Here is a 23,231-nt window from a genome sequence, read left to right on the forward strand (position 1 = left end):
GCTGTGGGCTCCTCCACGGGCTGCAGCGTGGAAATCTGCTCCGCCGTGGGACCCATGGGCTGCAGGGGGACAGCCTGCTCCACCAGGGGCCTGTCCATCCACAGGCCGCAGGGGAACTGCTGCTGTGAGCCTGGAGCACCTCCTGCCTCCTGCTGCACTCACCTTGGGGGCTGCAGAGAGGTTTCTCACTCCTCCCTGACCCAGACGCTGCTGTGCAGCAGGTTTCTTTCCCTTTCTTAGATGGGCTCTCACACAGGCGTAAACATCATCCTTTTTGTCTCAGTTCTGGGCAGCAGCGGGTCCCTCTGGAGCCTCCTGGAACCGGCCCTTATCTAACATGGGGCAGCTGCTGCATTCTCCTCGCAGAGGACACCCCTGCAGCCCCCCGCTACCAGAACCTGTCCACGTAAACCCAATACAAGACACCAACTGAACCTCCCTGATTCCCAGCAGGTGGATCAGGCGGGGAACCCGTGCCAACACCCAGAAGACTCTCCTGCGCCTTGAAAAGCAAGCCTTATGGGGACGTAGCACCCAGAAAGAACGGAGTCACACAACAGGACTCATTTCCAAAACCGCCGCGTGGACACCTGGGCCAAAGAGCAGGGCCTTGAGTGGCTATATCACATACCCTATCGTGCACCAGCCTCTGGGAAAATCAAAGGATGCAATCGACTGGTAAAGACTGCACTGAAAGCAATGGGTGCGGGGACATTCCAACGTCGGGATAGACCTTTAGCAAAACCCACCTGGTTAGTCAAGCGCAGGGGAGCTGCCAACCCATCCGGCCCTACCCAGTCCCACCTCTTAACGGACTGCAGAAGGAGATGAAGTCCCTGTGGTGCGCAGAAAGAACATGCTGGGGAAGACAGCCTGGGTTATTCGTGCCTCAGTCAAAGGCAAACCCATCCATGGGATGGCTTTTGCTCAAGGACCTGGGTGCACTTGGTGAGGAATGCAGAAGGATATGGCACTCTGATGGGCACCTCAATCTGGGGTGAGAACAGCCAGTGGTTTGAACTGTATGATGTGAATTGCTCTATTGCTGGAGCACATTGTCACCTGGCGCTGTGATGCTGGGATAACGGCTTCGGTGTCCATGCTGTCCTTGTGCTGTGCCTGTGCTGTGCCTGTTCTGTGTCTGTGCTCTGCCTGTGCTCTGTCTGTGCTGTGTCTGTGCTCTGTCTGTGCTCTGTCTGTGCAATCTGTGCTCTGTCTGTGCTGTGTCCACACTGTGTCTGCGCTGTGTCTCTTCTGTGTCTGTGCTGTGTCGGTTCTGTGTCTGTTCTGTGTTTGTTCTCTGTATGGGCTGTGTCCGTGCTGTGTCTGGGCTGTGTCTGGGCTCTGTCTGGGCTCTGTCTGTTCTGTGTCTGTGCTCTGTCCGTGCTGTGTCTGGGCTGTGTCTGGGCTCTGTCTGTGCTCTCTGTGCTGTGTCTGTGCTGTGTCTGGGCTCTGGCTGGGCTCTGGCTGGGCCGTGTCTGTGCTCTCTGTGCTGTGTACATGCTCTGGCTGGGCTGTGTCTGGGCTGTGTCTGTGGTCTGTCTGTATTGGCCTCCTTTCTCCCCAGTTCTTCTCAGAGCCTGTCTTCAGATGAACAGTCTCAGTCCTTTGTCAGCCATCCTGAGACAAGCCACCACCCCCGATGGGACCGCTGAAATCAGAGGGTGCACCTTCCTGTCTGTGGTAGCAAGAACTCTCCGGTAGGCAACAAGATCCGGGACGAGCCCCTAGACTGTGAGAAAAATCTCAATAATTTTCTTCAGACAGGATCTTCTGTGAAGCTTTTTTATTCGCGATTGCAATGGCAGGCGTCCTGCAAGCAGGAGCGCGCAGTAAAAGTTTATCATAACCGTGTATTCCCTATTACCCAACACCTGATTTCTCCCCTGTTTCTTCATTGGCTGAGTACTACAGGTTCACAGCCTACTCGACGCACTACTATACCATGTATGTACAATTTTATTTGACCAACCGTTAATTTCTCCTTACCCTTTTATTTTTTCCTTCTTCTCTTGTGACTTGATCTTCGCTTTTACTGATCTCGCACTACTCATCCTGTTTTTCTTAGCTATCCTCATTATTTTGGGACAGTGGGACCTTCCCCTTATCTGCTTAACAGATTCCCCACTGCTATGCCACACAATCACTTTTGAATATGCAAGGTTAGTGGATTTATCCACTGCAAAAACACCTTCTATTGCAAAAACACAACTTTGTTTCTCACAAGGAGAAAAAACAACACGCCTGAAGTCGAAGCCACATACTAGAAAGAGAGGAGGACGCGCAGCACGGGAAGCTTCTCACAGAAAGGAGCTGCATTTTGGGTAAAAATCTGTCCCTTTTTATGTCATTGAGACATACGAGGGCGTAGGACACCAGCACTTCAGGGAACCAAGAGATGCTGTGCGTTTCTATCCGTCCCCCTGAGACAGCCACTAGGTGACGATGTTTCCAATTTTCTTTAAAGAAACCTTGCTTTCTCAGGCCCAGGTGTTCAGCTGCACATCAAGGACGCCCCTGGCTCCCAGGCACAGTTCCCAGGCCGAAGGCCGAGCTTCCATCCGAACCCCCAGCCCAGCAGACATTGCTCCTGTCGTTGTGGAGCAGCCATTTCATGTCAGCCTTTTCTCCTGGCAGTCAGGTTACCGCCGTCAGTGCTGCCATCGGGGCGCCCGAGAGCCGTGTGAGGTCAGCAGAGAGTCACTGTCAGCCTTTGAGCTCCCAAAGGTGGGTGGCCGTAAGTGCCCTGAGCGTCCACCTCGCATTGAGTACTGCTGGTGGCACTCAAGGCATGGAGGTCTTGGTGGTGGAATAGGAGATGCCGATGTCCTGCTGGTGGAACAAGAGACGCTGATGTCCTGCTGGTGGAAGAGGAGACTTGAAGGTGCTGCTGGTTAGAGGTGCTTAGGAGTGGGCAGCCTCCATCCCGGTGGCCGAGCATCTCCACGGCAGGGAGGCCGCGGGCAGCACGAGCCAGCTGCCCCGCGGGCTGACAGCAGAGGCCCCCGGGGATGAGACGTGCCCCACCTGCCTGGGTCTGCTGGCCGAGGCAGCACCTGAGTCCTGCGGGCACAGCTACCGCTGCTGAGAGCTTGAACCTCTTGTAAGTTTAGTCTTGGCAAAGAAAACCCATCCTAAGTGCATTTGCCTTTCAGGCATTGGTAAGTTGGCCCTCCTGATGTATTTTCACTGCCACAGTAGTGCCTCTAATAATGCTACTGTTAATTAGTGCTCTACCCTTCCGATCTTTTACTAAGGTAGCTAGAGAGAAGTGCAGATACCTCTTTATTTCCTGGTAATACCTGTAAGAACCATCTATCTACATCTTCGCCAGATTCATCATAGCAGTCTTGGTACTGGTGATCTGTGTTGATCTGGAATAAAGTGCAATCGTTAGCACGCCAAGTGTCCATGCCCTTGCATCTAACAGAATCGTACAAATCCCTGTTGGGATCTCTCTCTAGCTGTGGGCTGGCTAAGCTGTCCTTTGGATGGTGAAAATGGGAAATCATGCGGATGGGAAATGATGAGTGGGATGAGAAATGATTGCTGGGATGGGAAGACTTCCTTGGGCTGGAAATCCATGGGGCTAGGAAATGAAAGAGATGGGAAATCTTCCTTGGGATGGGAAAGCTTCCGTGGGAAGGAAAAGCATTGGGATGAGATACCTTCCTTGGGGAGGAAGTCATCCTTAAGGAAAGGCATTGGGATGGGAAATTTTCCTTGGGGAGGAAATCACTGGAAAGGAAAAGCATTGGGGTAGGGAAATCTCTCTTGGGATGGGAAATTATTGGGATGGGAAATCTTGAATGGGGTGGGTAAGATTCATTGGGGTAGGAAATACTTGGAAAAGAAATCCAAGGGATGGGAAGTCTTTGGGATGAGATCTCATTGGATTAAGAAACGCTTCGTGCTGATGGGAACTATTTTGCATGGGAATCTGTTGGGCCGTGAAATTGTCGGGGTGGGAAATCACTGGGAGGATGAAAAGTCTTGGGATGGACAATCCTTGGGAGGGGAAAGTGTTGGAGCGCGAAACCCTCCTGGGCCTGGCAAATGATGACTGGGACGGGAAAGGCTCACGGGGATGGAAAATGATTGCGCTGGGAAGCCCGCTGGGGTGGAGAAACTGCAATCATCACCAAGATGGCGGCGAGGGGCTGGTCAGCCGTTGGGATGGAACCCCCGTTGGCCGGGCTCCCCAACGAACCGCCCCACTCTCCAGCCACCATGGCAGGTCCAGCAGCAGGCTCCCGCTCCTCCCGGGGCTGCGGCCCTGCCGGCGAGCCCAGCGCCCGAGAGCTCAGCCCAGCGCCCTTTTTCCTCACAGAGAGATTCCCCAGACGGCTGCCGCCGGTGCCGCAGACACCCAACTCCCCCTTCGTTGTCCCAGCTGAGCCGCCAACGGTGGCTGCCTGGCTGCTGCCCTGCTTCCCCGGAGCGATGGCGCTGCCCTTGCAGCCCCCCCAGGTACCCACCCTCCCCTACGCGCTGCCCCAGGCCACCGTCTGGCACGTGCTGCCGGAGGTCCAGGGGCAGGTGCTGCAGCTCCCAGCCATGGTGCAGCTGCCGCCTGGGCGGCACCTCCCACCCGAGGGGCACCACCTGCAGCTGGTGCAGCTCCCCGCCGTGGGGCATAACCTGCAGCTGGTGCAGCTCCCTGCCGTGGGGCAGTTCCCCCACACCGCTCCTCCCTATGCCCCTGTCTGCCAGTGGGGACAGCCCATGGTGATGGGGACACTGGTGCCCCACCATGCGCTGGGGCTGGGGCCCAGGGCCGTGCTCCACGGGGAGCCCCTGCACCCCCCAGGCACCTGCCTGTTGCAGGCCCCTGCCCACCACAGCCTCCCGCCACCCCTCGTCCCGGGGCCTCGGCTCTGGTGGCAGGCGCTCCCCACGCCCCGCACCGTGACCAGCAGCCAGGGGCAGCTGCCGGAGCCCTGCGAGCACGCCGTGGGGCTCAGCAAGGACCAGGGGCCCCTGCTGCCTGACCCCACTCCTCCCAAGCCTTTCCTGGCTCCATCGACCTGCAGCACCCAGACGGCGACGCCCCATGGTGAGTTTGGCGCTGGCACAGCCGGCCAGTTGTCGCCCCACACCCATGAGCCATGGGAAAGCTGACATCGCCTGTCTTGGGGGATTTTCTTGCTTCGTCCTCAGCGGCGACAGCCCCGGAGGTGCCTGAGGAGCCCCCGCAGCTGCCCGAGCTGGGCCCTGATGCCTTCGCCGAGGCCTTTCCAGAGCTGGCAGGGGACAGCCAGCAGCTGCAGCACGTGCAGGACCAGCTCCTGGCCGACCTGGACATCCCCGGCATGGAGGAGCTGCTCAGCTGGCTCGAGGCCGTGGAGCCCCAGGACGCCTTCCCCGATTTGCCCAGCAGTCCTGCCCTCAGCCGCTTCCTCTCCCAGCTGCCCGACCTCTCCGAGGACATCGAGGAGCCGAGCACGCAGGGACTGGAAGCCACAGGAGCCCTCGGTGAGGTACCCTCAACCCCTGGGCTGCGCCCCGAGAAGGTTGCGGGTGGGCTGTCAGTGCAGTCCCCTGTTGTGCCGGCAGTGAGCCTCCCCCTCAGCCCTGCAGCCAGTCCCCTGCCCAGTGACCTTAGGAGACCCCTACCCAATCCACCCCTGAGTCCCCCCAAGAGGTCCCCTGACACCCAAGTCCTCAGTGCCCGTAGTAGACCCCTGCCCAAACCCCCCCAGAGTTCCCTCAAGAACCTCCCCGACCCCAAAGTCCTCAGTGCCCTTAGTAGACCCCTGCCCAAACGCCCCCTGGGTCCCCTCAAGAGCCCCCTGGCTGCCCCTACATCCACCGGCACCAAGCGGGGGGTCAAGTGCCCTGCACCCACCAGCACCCCTGGGACAGCAGAGAGCTCCCAGGACAGGAGGCTGATGACAGAGAAACCCCCCGGCAAGGAGAGGAAGATGCTGCTGGGCCAGGGTGTCCAAGGCCCCAAGACGCCTTGCCAGGGACGCCGTGCCAGGGACGCCAGGATGTCCAAGGCCCCAGGATGCCGTGGCAGCAGCAGGCAAGAGGGCAGCGGCAGGCAGCAGCCAGCGACCAACAACTCCCGGGCGCGCAGCAAGAGAGCCCGAAGCCCGGGGGCTGCTGGGGGGCAAGGAGCAGCGTCGCCGCCTCCCCGCAGAGCGCGGCTGCTGCCGGAGACTCCGAGCGGGGAGCCCCGTGCCGTGTGGCCCCAGGACAGGCCCTGTCCCCAAGCCGTCAGGGCCAAGACGCTGCAGAGCCAGCACCCGGGGACAAAGACCCCCAGCGAGACTTTGCAGCCGCTGGGGGCCAGGCCGAAGGCGCTGGGGCCAGTGCTCCAGCTGCCCTCTGTGCAGCCACAGCCCACCTCCAGCAGCCCCAGCACGATGCCCAGTGCCCCGCCGACAGTGCCAAGCTCCAGCGCTGTGCCCGCTGCTCCCCAGTCCCCAGCTGGCGGCAAAGAAAAGGTGGTGCCGACACCACCAGGCAGCATGGCGTGAACAGGGGACGCTGCCCTAGAGCAGGCGCCCAGAGCGCTGTGCCTGCCGGCCGCAGGGGGCCAAGCACAGCGGGGGGCTCTGCCCACACAGCTGTGCATGCTGCAGCCCCTGGCACAGCCCCGCGTGGACTACGTGCCCTGCGTGGGGCCCTGGGCACGCAGCGACGCGGCGCCCATGCCGCTGGAGGAGCCCTTACCCTTCTTTAGTGCTGTAGCTAATCAGTGTTTCTCACTGTCAGGGATGGGCAATGGGGGGGGGGGGATGGGAAATGGGGGGGGATTGAAATGGCAGGGATTGAAAACTTATTTCTTCTTTTCTGGTCCTTTCTCTTCTTTATTGCCTTCTTTCTTAAATTACTCTAGTGTAGGTGTTCACTCAGCAACGCCTCTGCCTGCAGTTGTTCTGGCAGTGGGATGCCGAGTGAGATGCAGCCCGCTCCCGCTGCCCATACTCAGTCCGTGAATGGATGTGGGCATGGCCAGCACGGACGGGAGAAAATGGGTGGATGGGTGGATGAATGGGTGGATGGATGGATGGATGGATGGATGGATGGGAGTTGGGAACTGAGCCTTGGGATCAGCAATGGGAGGTTGCTGGGATAGGAAATGATCAGGGGGATGGGAAGTCATGACGGTGATGGGAATTAATTAGTGTGAAATGATGGGATGGGAAATTGCTAGGACGGGTGATCACGGTCGTGATAGGAGATGATTAGGCTGGGAAAAAATTGTTTACATTAATACATTTTATTTATTTTCTTTTTAATTTATTGTATTATTTTTATTATTTTCTATTCCTTTATTATTAAACTCTTTATCAATGCCTATGAGTTTTTATTTTCCTTCCGATTCTCTGCGTGTTCACTCAGAATGGGGGGACATGAGCGAACAGATGTGTGGTGCTGAGCGGCCTGCTGGGTTACACCACAACAGACTTTTTGGCAGGCAAGCTGGGGCACAAAGGGTTGAGCTAACGTCACATCTGACTAGAATGTTTTAAAAGAGTGTTTCTTATAAGCTTTCTCTGAGATTGAGAGTTGCTGGTCAGAATGTTGATTTTTTCCTTTCTAGTGTTGTTTTTCTGTGCTTTTTAGGTGCTTTTTCTTAATCCCTTTCTTGTTGTTTATGATCTCTGGGGGCTGGCCTATGTTTGTTGATGGTTTGGCCCATGTGCAGGTAGCACGTGCTCCTCTTGCACCGATGGTGAACTTAACCCAGTATTTGTCCCCGAATGACAACCTCTGTGGTTAGACAAGGAGTTCAAAATTCCAGCCAGAGATCAGCCCTGAGGCAGGATGGCTACGGGTGGCAAGGGGTGGGGGGGGATGTGGGCCGGTATTTATCACGATTGCCACCTCCGATGGCTTTGGAATTCAGCCCTGAACAAATGTGGTATCCTACGGCGCTGCTAAAGGGTTTTAGAAAGGTGTGCCCCGATCCTGGCAGTGCCAGAGATTTACAGCTCGCCAAGTTGTCCGAGAAAAGTTTGGATTTGTTACCCGATGCGCAAGAAGCCAATCCAGACACCAGGTCGAGACATAGTTTTCTTTCAGAACTGCGCGAGTCTGGGTACCAGGTGGCGTCCCACAAAGCCAGCACATGGAAAGATTTTCCACGCCACACTTGGTACAGTCTTTTATCACTACATTTCCATGCTAGTACAATCCTCTGACTTCTCACGGGTTCCAGAATTAGCCTACGGCTGACATGACAAAATGATTCTGCGCATCCTCAGAGGGGAAGGCTCTCCTGTTGGGCTGGGGTCTCTCACTCTAGGGGTGTGATTTTTTGTATTAGAATGAGGGTACTTCGTATTAGAATATCTTTCCATTGTTTTCCAGTGGTTTCCAACAAGTGGATCAGTATCAAACTCCAGTGCATGTGTGTAGGATTTTTCCTTACAAAAGGGTCTTCTTGAGTAAATAGATTCCTAGTTATTCATCCTTTAGATAGCTTCAACTCCAGGGTCATCTTTGCCCTTGCCTCAAAATACCCATTTTGTACCTTTTCTCGTGAAACGAAGTTAACGAAGAAAACAAACAAACAAACAAAAACTAGTTGCTAGCACCAGCGGCTTGTTTGCTGGGTCTGCTCTATGTGTTTTGAAGACTATTCAGTACAATTCAGCACCTTCAAGAGAAATTGTGTGGTTCTATGAAAATGCGTCTTGATCTGATGCAAGCCTGCGACGCACCCCGAAGGCCCTCCAAGCCCTGGGATGGGGTCTGAGGCCCTTCCGAGCCCTGGGATGTTACCTGCAGCCACTCCAACCCTGTGACGGACCCTACAGCTGGCTCCGGGGACTGCCCTGTGGCAGTCCCAGTCACCGATACACACAAGATGAAAGAATGGATGCACAAGTCATCTCATTTAGGAAGGGAAGAAAGTCCTACTGAGACGGGGAAGGAGCAATAGGAAGGCGAAGCAGACTACCTCAGTGTAGGGCCGTCCTAGGGAACAGCAGGCTGAAGACCACCATCTAAAAGCAGCAGTAACCAGGTGATCCCGATCTCTGGGTGAGCTGTGAGACATGCGGAAAGATTTCAGCTGTCCTCCAGGGAGCACATTGTCACCTTGCTGCTGCCATGCTGGGATAACGGCTCCGGTGTCCGTGCTGCGTCTGTGCTGTGTCTGTGCTCTGTGCTGTGCCTGTGCTCTCTGTGCTCTGTCCGTGCTGTGTCTGTGCTGTGTCTGAGCTGGGTCTGGACTGTGTCTGGGCTGTGTCTGGGCTCTGGCTGGGCTCTGTCTGGGCTGTGTCTGTGCTCTCTGTGCTGTGTACATGCTCTGGCTGGGCTGTGTCTGGGCTGTGTCTGTGGTCTGTCTGTATTGGCCTCCTTTCTTCCCAGTTCTTCTCAGAGCCTGTCTTCAGATGAACCTTTGCCAGCCATCCTGAGACAAGCCCACCTGCCAGTGGGGACAGCCCATGGTGACGGGGACACTGGTGCCCCACCATGCGCTGGGGCTGGGGCCCAGGGCCATGCTCCATGGGGAGCCCCTGCACCCCCCAGGCACCTGCCTGTTGCAGGCCCCCGCCCACCGCAGCCTCCCGCCACCCCTCGTCCCGGGGCCTCGGCTCTGGGGGCAGGTGCTCCCCACGCCCCACACCGTGACCAGCAGCCAGGGGCAGCTGCCGGAGCCCTGCGAGCACGCCGTGGGGCTCAGCAAGGACCAGGGGCCCCTGCTGCCTGACCCCACTCCCCCCAAGCCTTTCCTGGCTTCATCGACCTGCAGCACCCAGACGGCGACGCCCCATGGTGAGTTTGGCGCTGGCACAGCCGGCCAGTTGTCGCCCCACACCCATGAGCCATGGGAAAGCTGGCATCGCCCGTCTTGGGGGATTTTCTTGCTTCGTCCTCAGCGGCGACAGCCCCGGAGGTGCCTGAGGAGCCCCCGCAGCTGCCCGAGCTGGGCCCTGATGCCTTCGCCGAGGCCTTTCCAGAGCTGGCAGGGGACAGCCAGCAGCTGCAGCACGTGCAGGACCAGCTCCTGGCCGACCTGGACATCCCCGGCATGGAGGAACTGCTCAGCTGGCTCGAGGCCGTGGAGCCCCAGGACGCCTTCCCCGATTTGCCCAGCAGTCCTGCCCTCAGCCGCTTCCTCTCCCAGCTGCCCGACCTCTCCGAGGACATCGAGGAGCCGAGCACGCAGGGACTGGAAGCCACAGGAGCCCTCGGTGAGGTACCCTCAACCCCTGGGCTGCGCCCCGAGAAGGTTGCGGGTGGGCTGTCAGTGCAGTCACCTGTTGTGCTGGCAGTGAGCCCCCCCCCTCAGCCCTGCAGCCAGTCCCCTGCCCAGTGCCCTTAGGAGACCCCTACCCAATCCACCCCTGAGTCCCCCCAAGAGGTCCCCTGACACCCAAGTCCTCAGTGCCCATAGTAGACCCCTGCCCAAACCCCCCCAGAGTTCCCTCAAGAACCTCCCCGACCCCAAGGTCCTCAGTGCCCTTAGTAGACCCCTGCCCAAACGCCCCCTGGGTCCCCTCAAGAGCCCCCTGGCTGCCCCTACATCCACCGGCACCAAGTGGGGGGTCAAGTGCCCTGCACCCACCAGCACCCCTGGGACAGCAGAGAGCTCCCAGGACAGGAGGCTGATGACAGAGAAACCCCCCGGCAAGGAGAGGAAGATGCTGCTGGGCCAGGGTGTCCAAGGCCACAAGATGCCATGCCAGGGGAAGACGGGTGGCAACAGTACCATGGCTGGCAGCAGCAGGCAAGCAGGCAGCGGCAGGCAGCAGTGGCATGGCACCCAGCAAGAGAGCCCGATGCCCAGGGGCTTCTGAGGGGCATGAAGCAGCTTTGCCATCCCCCCGCAGAGGATCGGCCCCGTGCAATTCTTCGTGCAGCTGCAGAAGGACCACGCCATAGCCAAGTATTACGGCTACCCGTGACCCTGCACTCCTTGACGGCCCCCACAGCACTCAGGCCCGCTCAGCACGCAGGCACAGAGACCTCTGCAGGCATCTGCTTCAGCTTCAGCCACACTCTTCAGCCCTCTCGCTTGCCCTTTCCCCTCTTTAGTGCTGTAGCTAATCAGTGTTTCGCATTCCTCTTTGCCACTCCTGGCATCCCATGCCAGCACCAGCACCACCACCTGCATCTCTGCCCAACACTGGCAACAGCATCCCCACCACCTGCATCCTCAGCCTGGGCTGGCAGTGGCTCTCCCAGTGTCGTTGCTATGGACCCACCTGCAGCAGAGCTGGGAGCTGCACGGTCACCCCTCAGGTGCAGAGCAGGAGGACAAAACAGCCCCCAGCCACTCATGCCCACCTGTGGTGCAGGATGGGGCACGACACATGCCAGTGTCCACCAGCTGCTGCCACCAGCCCCATCCCTTCCGCTCCAAAATTCACCCCTCCCCAACAATCCTCTCTGGGTTCAGGAACTGTTAGCATGGGAAGTGGGAAATATTTGGGAAAGTAAATGATTATTGGGTTGGGAAATCACTGGGATTGGATTTTTTTTCTTATTTATTGTCATTTCCCGTATCTATTGCTCAGTTTAATATATTAAATAATTTTTGTTCACTTTTTAATGTCTCTGCCTACAATCATTCATAGAATTAATGCAGTGGATGCCCTAACACAGTCCACTCCTGCTTTCCATGCCTACCCCATGAATTTGTGTGGGGATGGCCACCATGGAAAGGAGTCAGTGTATGGGTAGAGAATTGCCCTGGGTCATGGACACCCATGGGAGACTTAGGGAGTGGCAGGAGGAGTGGTTCCCATGGTACAGGGAAGCGGGGGTGGTTGGGGCTGCTTTGCAGACATATAGACTTATACAGATGCCTTGCATGTAATTGCTCTTCTGACTCCATGCTTTTCTAGTCCTGGGAGTTTTGTCCCAGGACAGGGACTCAGTCAAGCCTGTATGTCCAGGGCAGGATTTTCCAGTCCATTTTGCATCTCATTCCCAGAAGGGCTGTGAGGAGCAGCGCTTGGTGTCCCCCATCTTCTCCAGTAAGGTGCTGCAAGCACCCCTGGCTGGGGAAAATGTGCCTTTTCTTGGGGGGAACTGCGCCACACTGCACATTGCCCCCCAGGGGAAGCAGTCTTGCTTCCAGCCGTCCCTGCCACTAGTGCTCAGCCCATGCTGGCTTGCAGGATACAGCCCTGGGACTCCTCCAGCCCAGGGTGAGGGGGCTTTGCTGCCCATGGGGATGATGGGGACTGGGGGGACTCAGTGGTTGTAAAACAGGCCTGGGATGGTTTGGAAAACTGTGTGGCTCATAACCCCGCCTCTGCACAGCCCAGCCAAGCCCAGATGCCCCGGGGAGCCCTGGGGAGCAGCTGCGGCAGCGTCTGGGCTCAACACAGCAGCCGACCTGTCAGGCAGGTTTCCCAGAGCAGCCAGAGAAGCCAGCCAGGACCGGGCATGCCCCTCCGTGCGCTCGCAGGCTGACGGGGCCGCCCAGCTCTCTCCTCACCGCCGAAGCCATGCAGGCGGCCAGGCTGCTCCTCACTTGGGTGCTGCTGCGCCCGGCCGGCACCCAGCAATGCCACCCCAGCAGCCCTGGCAGCATCCTCCGCTTCACCGACACCCATGCCGAAATCCGGGTACCAGCACTGCACCGGGTGGCCAGCTCACTCGACCCCCTCTACAGCCTCGTCCGACACTACCTGGACCTCATCCAGCAAAACCCTCTGCCCACAGGTGAGTCTCCCAGGGACCCATGACATTACCTCCGTGAGTGCCACCATCCCTAGGAGCCCCTCTGCAATCCCTGTGCTAGTCACCTAGGAATGGTCAGCGGGGTCTGAGCTGCTTTGTCCCTGCACCGAGTGGTACACTGCCAGGGGAGGGATGGGGATGCATCTTGTGGGACATGGGAGCTGCCCCCAGCGCATTCACTGGCCTCATGGTTTTTTTTACAGAGCTGCTCAGGGCAGCCCTGAATGACCCCAGCTCAGTTCGGACATCACAGGTGAGCAGGGACATGGGGACAGGGAAGCCATGGTAGTGGCACCTGCCCAGGATGGGGAATTCATGACAGTGAGTGGATGGAGTGCCCCAAAATCTGCATGTGACCATGCTGACTGTGCTCTGCCATCACACAGGTCGTGCAGTACGAGCTGGGCTACGTCATCTGTGCTGCAGTGGCTCTGCTCTTCACTGTGGCTGTTCCGGTGGCTGGGCTGTGCTTCTGCTACTGCCGGAGCCAGCAGCGGTGCGGGGGCCGCCTGCGTGCCCATCGGCGCTCACTGGGTTGCCGGCGCCGCTGCCTCCTCATCTGCCTCTCCATCACCTCCCTCATCATCCTGTGAGTGCCCCAAAGCCCTCCACCACTGTCCCCCCTCACCCCAGGGTGGACCGTGCCCATGGGGACAGGGATGGGGTTGCTCTGTGGGACCCCGCCATCACTGCCTGCTTGTCCCTGGCAGGACCAGTGCCATCTGTGCCTTGGTCACCAACCAACGGGTGAAGGAGCAGATGGAGCCAGGGCTTGGTGCTGTTCCAGACACACTGCGCACACTGCGGCAGCACATTGACAATGTCCCCCAGGTGGGTCCCCAAGCAACTCTGCTATCCCAGGGTGGAGCAGACTGGGAGGTCAGGTGAAGCTGGTGCATTTTTAATGGAAAAGTAGGGTTTCATCCCCTCTTGGAGGATGCTACTGCCATGTGCCCCCATACACCAGCTCCTCTCTCTTTGCAGGGTGTGCAGATGGTGGTGGACCAGTTTGAAGTGCCCCGGCAGCGGATAATCTCCGACCTGGCAGGTAAGCATTGTACAAGCTCCCAGTGCACCCCAGCCTGGGCTGGGACAAGCAGCTGATGCTATCACGGTGCCTTGCAGGAGTAAGTCGCAGCGTGGGACTCTCCATCCATGCACAGCTGAAGGCAATGACCTACACAGCACTGGCAGACCTGCAGGACAGGGCAGGAGGTATGGCTCTCCCTTGGGCCACTGTCAAAGCCTTGCCAGGGACTGGGGTGGCCAAGTGGAGCAGTGAGAACTAGCCTTGGGCTTTCTCTTTAAGACCTACAGACCTCGCTGCACCATTTACAGATTCTCGACAAGACGGTGCGGGTGCTGACAGCGGCACGGGCTGAGCTGGAGCCAGTGCTGCAGGAACGGCGGCAGCGTGTGGTCGCACTCCTAGACGACCCACGCTGTACCTCCTGCGCCAGCATCCTGGGCAGGGCACAGAGCCTGGAGCTGGGTGCTGACTACAGCAAGGTGAGACAGGGTGCTGGTCCCCCCTGCCCCTCTGGCACCCACAAGGCTCATGGGATGCTTTCTCCCACCACCTAGGTGCCCTCAGTGGAGAAGGTTTTGAAGACATTGGCTGGTCTGCCCCAAAGTGATTTTGCAGAGATGATTCGGCAGGTAGGGGCTGATGGGGTTGAAGTGGGGTAGCCTGATGCCCATAGGCAGCCCTGTCTGAGCTGCTCCTACCCTCTCTTCTCCTCACAGGGCAACGGTACCTTCAACTCTATCCCAGAGCTGGCTGTGGAGAGGATGGCACAGGTCATTCAGGGTGAGCAAGATGCCCATGCAGATCAGTGTTGCCCTCCGTGGGGTAAATCTGGGTTTAGGGAGGTGGCATGGGACACATGGACCCACTTCACCATGGTCTTGGTCCCGCAGAGCTGCAGGAGGAGATGACCCAAGTGTCAGAGAAGGTGCAGAGCATTGCCGATGGCTTCCCCCTCCCTGACTATACCTGGCATGTCAGCGAGGCCCTGCTGAAGGCAGAGAACCGGACCCAGCCTTTCCTCCGTGAGGTGGAGCGCTTCGAGCGGTACAGGTGACACAAATGGATGCTGGGGGTGCAGTGGAGGTGGGTGCTGAGCCCCCATGATTCATATCTGGGACCATATCGTGAGGCTGCAACTTTCTCCAGGTGGATCACGGGCATGGCACTGTGCTCCATCATCCTCCTCATCACTGCCTGCAACGTGGTGGGGATGGCCCTGGGGGCATATGGGCTCTCCAAGCGGGAGGACCCAAGTGACTACGAGTGCCGAGGAGAAGCTGGCGCCAAGTTCCTTATGGTGTAAGCATCCCTCTGGGTCCCAGGGGTCTGTAGCCATCTCATGCCACCCCAAAAACAGAGGGGGTCAAAATCAAAGGGACGAATGTGGAGCCACCTGAGCAGAAAGGCTTTTGTAGCCACCGCCTGCACCAGCAGGTCTGGGAGAAGCTGCTCCTCCCTGGGAGCCCGCAGCTCCTGCGCCCAGCCAGCATGCCCAGGCGCAGGAAGGAGCCGCAGGGCTGGGCAGGTTGCCGCAAGCCTGCTCAGGTCTGCAAAGCTGCCAGCAGTGCCTCCGTGCCTCCTCTCCCTCTTTCAGTGGCGTAGGCCTGGGTTTCCTGTTCTCCTGGCTCCTCATCCTCTTGGTTTTTGCCACGTTCCTGGTTGGGGGCAACATCCAGACATTGGTTTGCAGGAATTGGGTCAACCAGGAGATTTATAAGGTGGGTAGCCATGCATCTGTCCATCACTCCATACACGTCTGCTTGGGTACACCAAGATGCCTACAAATGCTCTGCCTCCTCTCCCTGAACCCTGCTTGGAAAGCCTTATCCTAGACCAGAATATTAAGATGAGGATTAGGCCGCTGGATTTGCAACAGCAGCAGGAAATTGGCTTTGTGCTGGTTAATTTGTTTGGAGTGACAATGCTCCCACCTTCACCCCTGTCCCCTGGGTGTTTGGGGATGCTGGGGGTGGCTGGGGTGCTCTGAGCTGCTTGTGACTGGTGACATGCTGCTGTGGGGCTGGGAATGGCACCAGGCTTTATCCTGCAGTCATGCACACACAGGCAGGGCCGTGCAAAGGGCTCTCCTCTGCTTCCGTTCCCAACATCATACAAATACATGCAAGATTAGCTCCAGATGGGATGGGGTACCCCAACATGCATCTGTGAGGGCAGAGCAACCCCAGAATCATGTCTGGGAGTGCCTGTGTCTGACTCTACCCCTCTTTTTCTTACTGTTTTGCCCAGTTCATTGACACCCCTGGGAACCTGCCTCCATCCATGAACCTCACCCGCCAGCTCAACCTCAGGAGAGACTCCAACCTCAGCACCACTTACCGGTAGGTGCTCACAGGATACCACCTCTGCCCCTAATTAGTGTGAGGCTTGTGGTGATGTTGCCACTGTCCCTTCAACTTGCAGGGAGTGCAAGAGTGGTGCAGGTCTGTGGGAGGTGCTGCAGCTAGAGAAGTCATATGACCTGGATGAGCACCTCAAAACCCCCAAGGTGAGGGCTGGCTTCAACCAGAGCTTCTGGGAAGGGGAATGCAAGAGCTTTATTGAAGCTAATGTGATGGAGGTACCTGGTCCCAAACCTGTGGCATCCCCCTGTCTCACGCCTGCAGTACACGGCCAACTTCCAAAAACGCCTGGGTGACTTCACAACGCACCTTGGTGATGTGCGGCTCCTCCGCAGTGAGGGCAGGCAGGATCTGGAGACCTTTGCCCACAGCGGCGTGGACGAGGTAGACTACGGACGCTTCCAGGAGGAGGTGAGGGGATGCTGACAGGGAGATGGTCCCCCCACTGGTGGGCATGTTGTGGCCAGCCCAACAGGGGGCCACTTTCCAGGGCTGGTTTTCGGGCAGACTATGACTCTATCTTCCTCTAGATGAAAATCCCTGTAGTGCAGACCAGCCTCCCTGGCCTTGCAAGGAGCCTGGAGGGGCTGCAGAAAATGCAGGTGAGTGGTAGGGCAGGCAGCAGGGGCTACCTGCATGCCCAGAGGGCTGTCCTCATCCCACTGTTCCCTGCAGAGGAATGGCACAGTGGCAGGGCGGCTGGCTACCGAGGCCCAAGCCCTGTGGCAGATACAAAACTCCACGGTGCAAACACAGGAGGCTTTGGTGGTGAGTCCATGTCTGACAGGCATCTTATGTCACTGTGGAGGGGGGAACAGGGATTTTGCAGCTATTTCACCTCTCTGTCCTGCAGGTGAAGCTGGGAGAAAGCATCCGGTTCCTCTCTCAATTGGCACCACACCTCCAGGTACTATTTTCAGCTCCAAAAAATATGCAGTGCCATATGGGTCTTGCTACCCAGCATCCCAGAAGTGATTTATAGGGTGATGGAAGCCCAGGAAAGATGTAACCCCAGGAGGACTGGTTTCTTCAGTGACTCAGTTTCGCTGCTGCAAATTAGAACCCCCTTGCAGCACTCAAAGCTGCATCCCTGATAGAGCCATCCCATGTTGTTTAGCCCACTCCCTGCCAGGAGTTTTCTCTCTCCCTGCCTACCAATAATCAGACCCAATTTGAAGCCTCACTCTGCACATTCCACTCCCCACACACCTGGGGCACCTGTCCCACTGGACCAGTGATGCTCACTGCTCTAAGGGTGTTCTGTGCTCCCTGTGCTTCTCCAGGAGCGGGTGAAGACAACGCTGGCCACCACAGCCTCGATGGAGGCCCAGCTGCCCTTGCAAGCCCAGCAGATCCTCCGGCAGGTGAGCCAGGGCTGGATGAGGCTTCAGGGGGATACAATTCCCCACAGACAGAAAGGAAAAGTGGTAAAGAGGCTCTGGAAGAAGGGAAGGAGCACCTCCAGCCCTCATTTCCAAGCCTCACATCCATGCTGCCTTCCCTCTGCCCAGGAGATTGGCTGCTTCACAAGGAAGGAGCTGAGGTACTTTGCACAGTACCTACACTGGGTTGGGCACACGGTAAGTGCATGCCTTTGCTGTGGAGTTGAGGAAGCGAACTGCATCTCCCTGAGCTGGGAGTGATTTTACACTTTGCCTCCTCACTTTTTGTTCCAGCTGAGGGAGGATGTGGCTTCATGCCAGCCACTTGCCACGGCCCTGGACAATGGGCGGGTGATCCTGTGTGACCGCATTGCTGACCCCTGGGTAAGGACCCTGTGGTCGTGGTCCCTCTGTGGATGCCCTTACCCAAAGTAGCACATATTCAGTGCAGCTGAAGCCGACGGCAGCCCTGATGCCCCCACATCAGGACCAGCTAACACAAGACTCCCTAGACCCCTCTGGGCCTGCCTCTCCCTGAACAGCCAAGCAGGACCTGTGTGCTCTCTCCTTGCAGAATGCTTTCTGGTTTAGCCTGGGATGCTGCACCTTCTTCCTCATCCCCAACATCATCTTCGCCATAAGGCTCACCAAACATTTCCGCCCCATCCGCAACAGACTCATGTAAGCAGTGGACACAGGGTGGGCAGACTCCCTAGGATGATGCAAGGAGGGGAGTTGTGTGCTCCTCCTCGACCATCTGATTGTTTCTCCTTCTCCCTCTACAGCTCTACAGGGTCAGAGGAGACCTGTCCTTTCCACATCCCCCGTGTCACAGCACTCAAGCTCTAGGCCAGGCTCTGCCAGGTATGGTGGCAGGCTAAGACCTGAGGCACTTGCTTCAGGAGCTCCTGCCTGTCAAACTCATGTCCAAACATTACAAGGCTTCCTCCACCTCAGTGTCCTTGGGGGTCTGAGCATCCTTCCTGGGCATAGGACACTCAGGTGTTGTAGGGTTCCAGGTCCCTCTGACATCTATTTCTCAGTGTCCTTCAGGGTCTGAGAATCCTTCCCAGTCGCAGGGCACTTGTGTCCATGTGCTGTAGGGATCCAGGTCCCTCCAACAACCCTTCCTCAGTGTCCTTGGGGTCTGTACATCCTTCTTGGGCACAGGGGCACTTGTGTCCGTGCATTGTAGGACCCCAGATCCCTGTGACATCTCTTCCTCAGTGTCTGAGCACTCATCAGGGACACCCCCAGAGCCTGGCTGATGGAGGGTGCCAGGATGTGCCCCCGCAGATCCCGCTGACCGCTGGTGCTCCCGCTGCACATACAGACCCTGCTGGGATGCACACCCGACTCCCTCCCACCCACCGCAGCCCTCCTGCAGCAGCACACTGCGATGCTTCTCTGCTCCCAGGATGGACCCAGGAATGGAGCACATTAAACCCTCCCATGCCAAACCCACCACCACCTGCCTTTTTTTTTGCGATCACCAGTGCTGGGTCTTTGTAGGGAACCGTTTGGGCCTGAGGGATGCAGCCCCTTGGGGGAGCATGCTGGGCCCACAGTCCCCTCTGCCCCCTCAGAGGCTCCCAGGGCTGAGGCTGCCCATGGTGGGGATGAGGCCATGGCTGTAGGGGCTCCGGAGCCAGGGGAGGGATCTGGGGCTAAGGGGAGCTGCGGGTTGGGAAGGCTGAGGAGATGCTGCGGGAGTGCCATGAGGGCCATGAGAGGCCATGACTGGGGCACTCCATGGCCGTGCCAGGGAGGAGAGGCCTCGGAGCAGTGGCCTCTGGAGCTCCAGGGCTGGGAACGCTCTGCAGCCAAGGGTAGGTGGCGGCTTAAGGACTCTGGGGCAGGGCATCATCAAGAGGTGGCAAGGCTGGGCCCAGCTACCCATGGGACCCCGGCTCCAGCCACCCGGACCCAGGCAGGGGCCTCGGTGGAGACGTGCTGGAGTCACAGGAATGGAGACCCAGAACCCCTGTGGGGCTGGGGACCCTCCAGGCTGGGTACTCAGTGCACTGGAGATATTCACCAGCATTTATGATCATTAATTATTATTGCTTGGCCCTGGCTGGTGTTTCTGGTAGTCCTCGAAGAGGCTGGTGAAAAAAAGCAGCCCCTGTGGTGGTTGCAGGGATTTTTAGGAAGCAAGAAACCCCTTTGCCCAAGGCCTGAAAGATGAGACATAAGTAAACCCACCTCTTAAAATTAATTAGAGGTAAGTTGGGGGGGGAGAGCGGGGGGCAAAAAATCAGGATAAGTCCTCAATTTTGTGGGTAGGAGACCCTGCCAGAGCTGGGGATCATTTTCAAGCTCCACTAGCTGAAATGGTATATGTTTCATATGTTTTGTGGTTCGGAAGCTGCTTCCCCGCAAGGAAACACAGCCGGGGCCTTTGACTTCCAATTTACAGCATTTATGGCTTTGTGGTAGGAAATGTCTAAAATTTCTGTAGTATCCTCCATAATCTTTAAAGCACTTTGACCCTATCAGCAAGTTATTATTTATGAAATCTATAAAGGGGTTGACAGATCCGTGCCTTCAAAGTGAGTGAGGATTTCCCTGCATTTCCCTAACTGAAATACTCTCTACTTGGTAACTGACAGGGAAATACCCCATTTTATGCATTATTAAAGGATTATTGCTACCCAAAGCCAGCAATAATGCATAAAATACCTATATTATGCATTATTTAGGTTGTTGCTGCCCAAAGCCATCTGGTTCTATGCAGTATTTGCCAGCAGAGGTCAGTATTGCAAAGCCTTTTTGCAAAGAAGGGCTTTGGTGAGTGCATGTTCAAAGAATTTCTGCAGAAACCCAATGGGATGTCTTCAGCCCATATAAAAACTATGTGGTGGTGTCACCAGCAAAAGTTGTCTTTAAAATGAATCATTTCCAGCTGGCAACCGGGGGAGCTGGGGCTTGGCCTCTTCTTGCAGGTAACTAGTGATAGGACTAGAGGGAATGGCCTCAAGTTGTGCCAGGGGAAGTTCAGGTTGGAAATGAAGAGAATTTTTTTTCTCAGAAAGAGCAGTCAGGCATTGGAACTGAAGGTGGTAGAGTCACCGTCCCTGGGGATGTTTAAGGAAAGGTTGGACCTGGTGCTCAGGGTCATGGTTTAGTGGGTGACATTGGTGGTAGGGGGATGGTTGGACCAGATGATCTTGGAAGTCTTTTCCAACCCTAATGATTCTGTGATTTTGTCTTCAGAGGAAGGCTGGTGGAGGGGAGAGGCAGGGGTACCACAGTGGGGTACAGAGAAGAGATGTTAGTACCTGGAATTCAATTAGAAAACACATCTACAAACCTTCTGGGTGTATTTTGAAGTCTTACAATCATGTAATTCTTACAAAATTATAAAGGAAAGGTATACCTCATGTTTTTAAGCCCCTCTCAACAGCAGTACTACATTTTAAATAAAATTATACTCAGTATGTGGTATAGAAGAGCAAAGGGCTTATCTACCTGAAAAGGCGAGTAACTGAAAATATTTGTTGGGCTGATCCATTGATTAAAAAACCATACAAGTGTGCAAACAAAGGAGCCTAATTCAATTAGTTCTTCTTACCAAAGTTATTTCTTGTAGCTGGACCATAGTAAATGAAGTGCCACACAGATGAGCAATGAATAACAGAGGAGTTCATCCCAAGAGAGATGATTGTTATAAATATGCATGGTCAGAAGTACCGTAGTGCTGTTTCCTGCTTGGTAGATAGACAGATTAAAAACATGACTGGTTGCATCTCTGGGTTAGTAGTAAATAACCAATGAATAATCCAGAAAATTGTTCTAAACCAAATAGACTGGGGATTCTTTTTAGTTTTTAGGAAAAAAAATGATAATGAGGACAAGCTGGCTAATGATTCCTCAGCTGAAGCAAGGTCATGAGGTTTATGAATAACTTCTGATTCCTTCCCAAAGGGGCCTTCTACAGTGGTTTAACAACCAATGGGCACCACCACTCTCATCAATGAATGGCCCACTCTCTCACTCCACCTGAAAAAAAAAAAACAGACTTCACAGAACCAAAAGGAGAAAAAAATAGTCTCTAATTCCCATGACAAAGTGATGTTCGGCCACTTCTTGGGTAGAGGGGCCTCAATACATGTAGCAGTTGCTTGGAAAGACAGACACTATTTTCATAACAAGAGACACATACACACACACACACACCCTTCTGCTTTCACTTCCCCAGCTTTTATTGCAGAGCATGACATTATACAGTATGGAATATCTCTTTGGTCAGTTTAGGTTGGCTGCAACAGTGATGTCCCCTGGAGCTCTTGCCTAGCCTCAGCCTACTGTCTTTTGGGGGGGAGGAAGGGGCTCAAGAGACAGCCTTGATTCTGTGTCAGCAGGAGCCAAAATGTTGGTGAGGTATCAACACTGATCTAGCTAGAAGAGCAGAACACAACACTGTGGTGAAATGAACTCCATCCCTGTCAGACCCCGTACACTCCCTTCTGTAGGCTGACACACCTTCCCCCTGCTCATTTATTGGTAACATAAAGACTAGAAATGACTTATTTCCAGCTCCTGGATGCAGTGTGTTTTACAAAAAGTAGTTATCTCCTTCATCAGAGTTTTTTTTTTTTCCTCTGTCTTGTTTTGTATGGGATCTGTGTTCTGTGCATTTAACTAAACCATTAAACCATTTCCCTTCTCATATCTTCTCTCTTGAAATTCAACCCCTGCAGCACCTCACCTGGCACACCTTCCTTGTGCTCGACGACTGACACTGAGAAGTGTCTACAGAAGATCAATGGCTAGACAGCAGCAGGAGCCAGGAGCTCTGGCGCTAGCCCAGGTGCAGTTCCCCACCAACACCTATTTTGAGACATAAATCCCTTTTCCTTAGTCCCAGAAATAAGAAACTGGTGGGAACTAAGGAAAAAATACAGGAAAAGTGTTTACAGCCAATTCTACCACAATCTGCCTATTTTTGGAATTAAAATAACATGAGGGCTTACTATTGTTTTTTCATTTTCCTTTTATTCCTTTCTATTTTTCAAGGAACACCGACCTCTTTTTTTCTCCAGAAAAAGGACTTTTGTCCTTTTACATCTACTTCTCTCATCATCTCCTTAAAATATCTCCAAAAGCTAAAACTGTAGCATCTCCAGAAGAAACAGCTGCAGCAAAATGTTACTCCAAACTTCATTCTCATCCCAGTCCCCAAGATATTCCCTTTAAAGCTATTTTTGCAGAAGAGTTACAGTGGTTACTGAGGGAGCAATAATACCCCAATTTGCAGCTTTACATAATTTAATCTCTGCTGAGGAGTTGACATGATTGTACCAAACTAAACATCTTTGGTTCTTTTTGTGCAATGGATGACCTAATGAATCTTTAGCAGAATAACTCCAGCTCCCACACATGCTGAGCTTGGTGAGAATTCAAGTCCCAGAGGATTTGCTCCAGCTTAATTTATTTTTTACGTGACAAAATCCTTGGACTATTGATACCATAAAAATATTTTGAATGGTGCAGATGTTTCTGGCCAGAATACAGACAATAAAATACCCTGGGAATTATAAACCATGTTGTATTATTAGCACTGATTATTATTTCCTATTTAATGGTTGCAGATGGGGCTTTGCTTGCAAGATACCTCATTGTGCCAAGCCTGGTGTGAGCAATCTTCCTGGTCCCTTGGCAAGATTTATGTTCCTCCGTCCTCCTTAAGCCCTGCTAGATAGCAACTCCAAGCCCTGACAAGCCTACATGTTTCTATCCTTGTAATCTAATCCATAGTGGTTCTGTACAGATTTAACATAACTTTTCTTATCCCAGCTT

The 23,231-nt window shown here is 55.3% G+C and overlaps 1 protein-coding gene across 1 annotated transcript; it reads left to right on the plus strand.

Moving 5' to 3' along the window:
• The first annotated feature begins 12,422 nt into the window (after positions 1-12,422).
• PROM2 (prominin 2) lies at positions 12,423-18,278 on the plus strand. The gene is made up of 23 exons (XM_035568785.1): positions 12,423-12,639; positions 12,861-12,910; positions 13,044-13,246; positions 13,368-13,488; positions 13,642-13,705; positions 13,783-13,872; positions 13,967-14,166; positions 14,242-14,316; positions 14,404-14,467; positions 14,578-14,737; positions 14,834-14,986; positions 15,282-15,405; positions 15,935-16,026; positions 16,109-16,193; positions 16,312-16,458; positions 16,578-16,649; positions 16,723-16,815; positions 16,901-16,954; positions 17,331-17,411; positions 17,559-17,627; positions 17,724-17,813; positions 18,004-18,110; positions 18,215-18,278. The coding sequence occupies exons 1-23, from the start codon at positions 12,423-12,425 to the stop codon at positions 18,276-18,278; spliced, it is 2,475 nt and encodes an 824-aa protein (XP_035424678.1).
• The last annotated feature ends 4,953 nt before the right edge of the window (positions 18,279-23,231 follow it).

The sequence above is a fragment of the Cygnus atratus genome, chromosome 27 (assembly GCF_013377495.2).
Source record: "Cygnus atratus isolate AKBS03 ecotype Queensland, Australia chromosome 27, CAtr_DNAZoo_HiC_assembly, whole genome shotgun sequence".
Classification (NCBI taxonomy): Eukaryota; Metazoa; Chordata; class Aves; order Anseriformes; family Anatidae; genus Cygnus; species Cygnus atratus.

Excerpts from the sequence above, each read along its gene's own strand:
- PROM2 (XM_035568785.1), top strand. The coding sequence starts at position 12,423 with ATGCAGGCGGCCAGGCTGCTCCTCACTTGGGTGCTGCTGCGCCCGGCC. Across the intron at positions 13,247-13,367 it reads ATCACCTCCCTCATCATCCT|GACCAGTGCCATCTGTGCCT; the intron begins GTGAGTGCCCCA and ends TGTCCCTGGCAG. Across the intron at positions 14,987-15,281 it reads GGCGCCAAGTTCCTTATGGT|TGGCGTAGGCCTGGGTTTCC; the intron begins GTAAGCATCCCT and ends TCCCTCTTTCAG.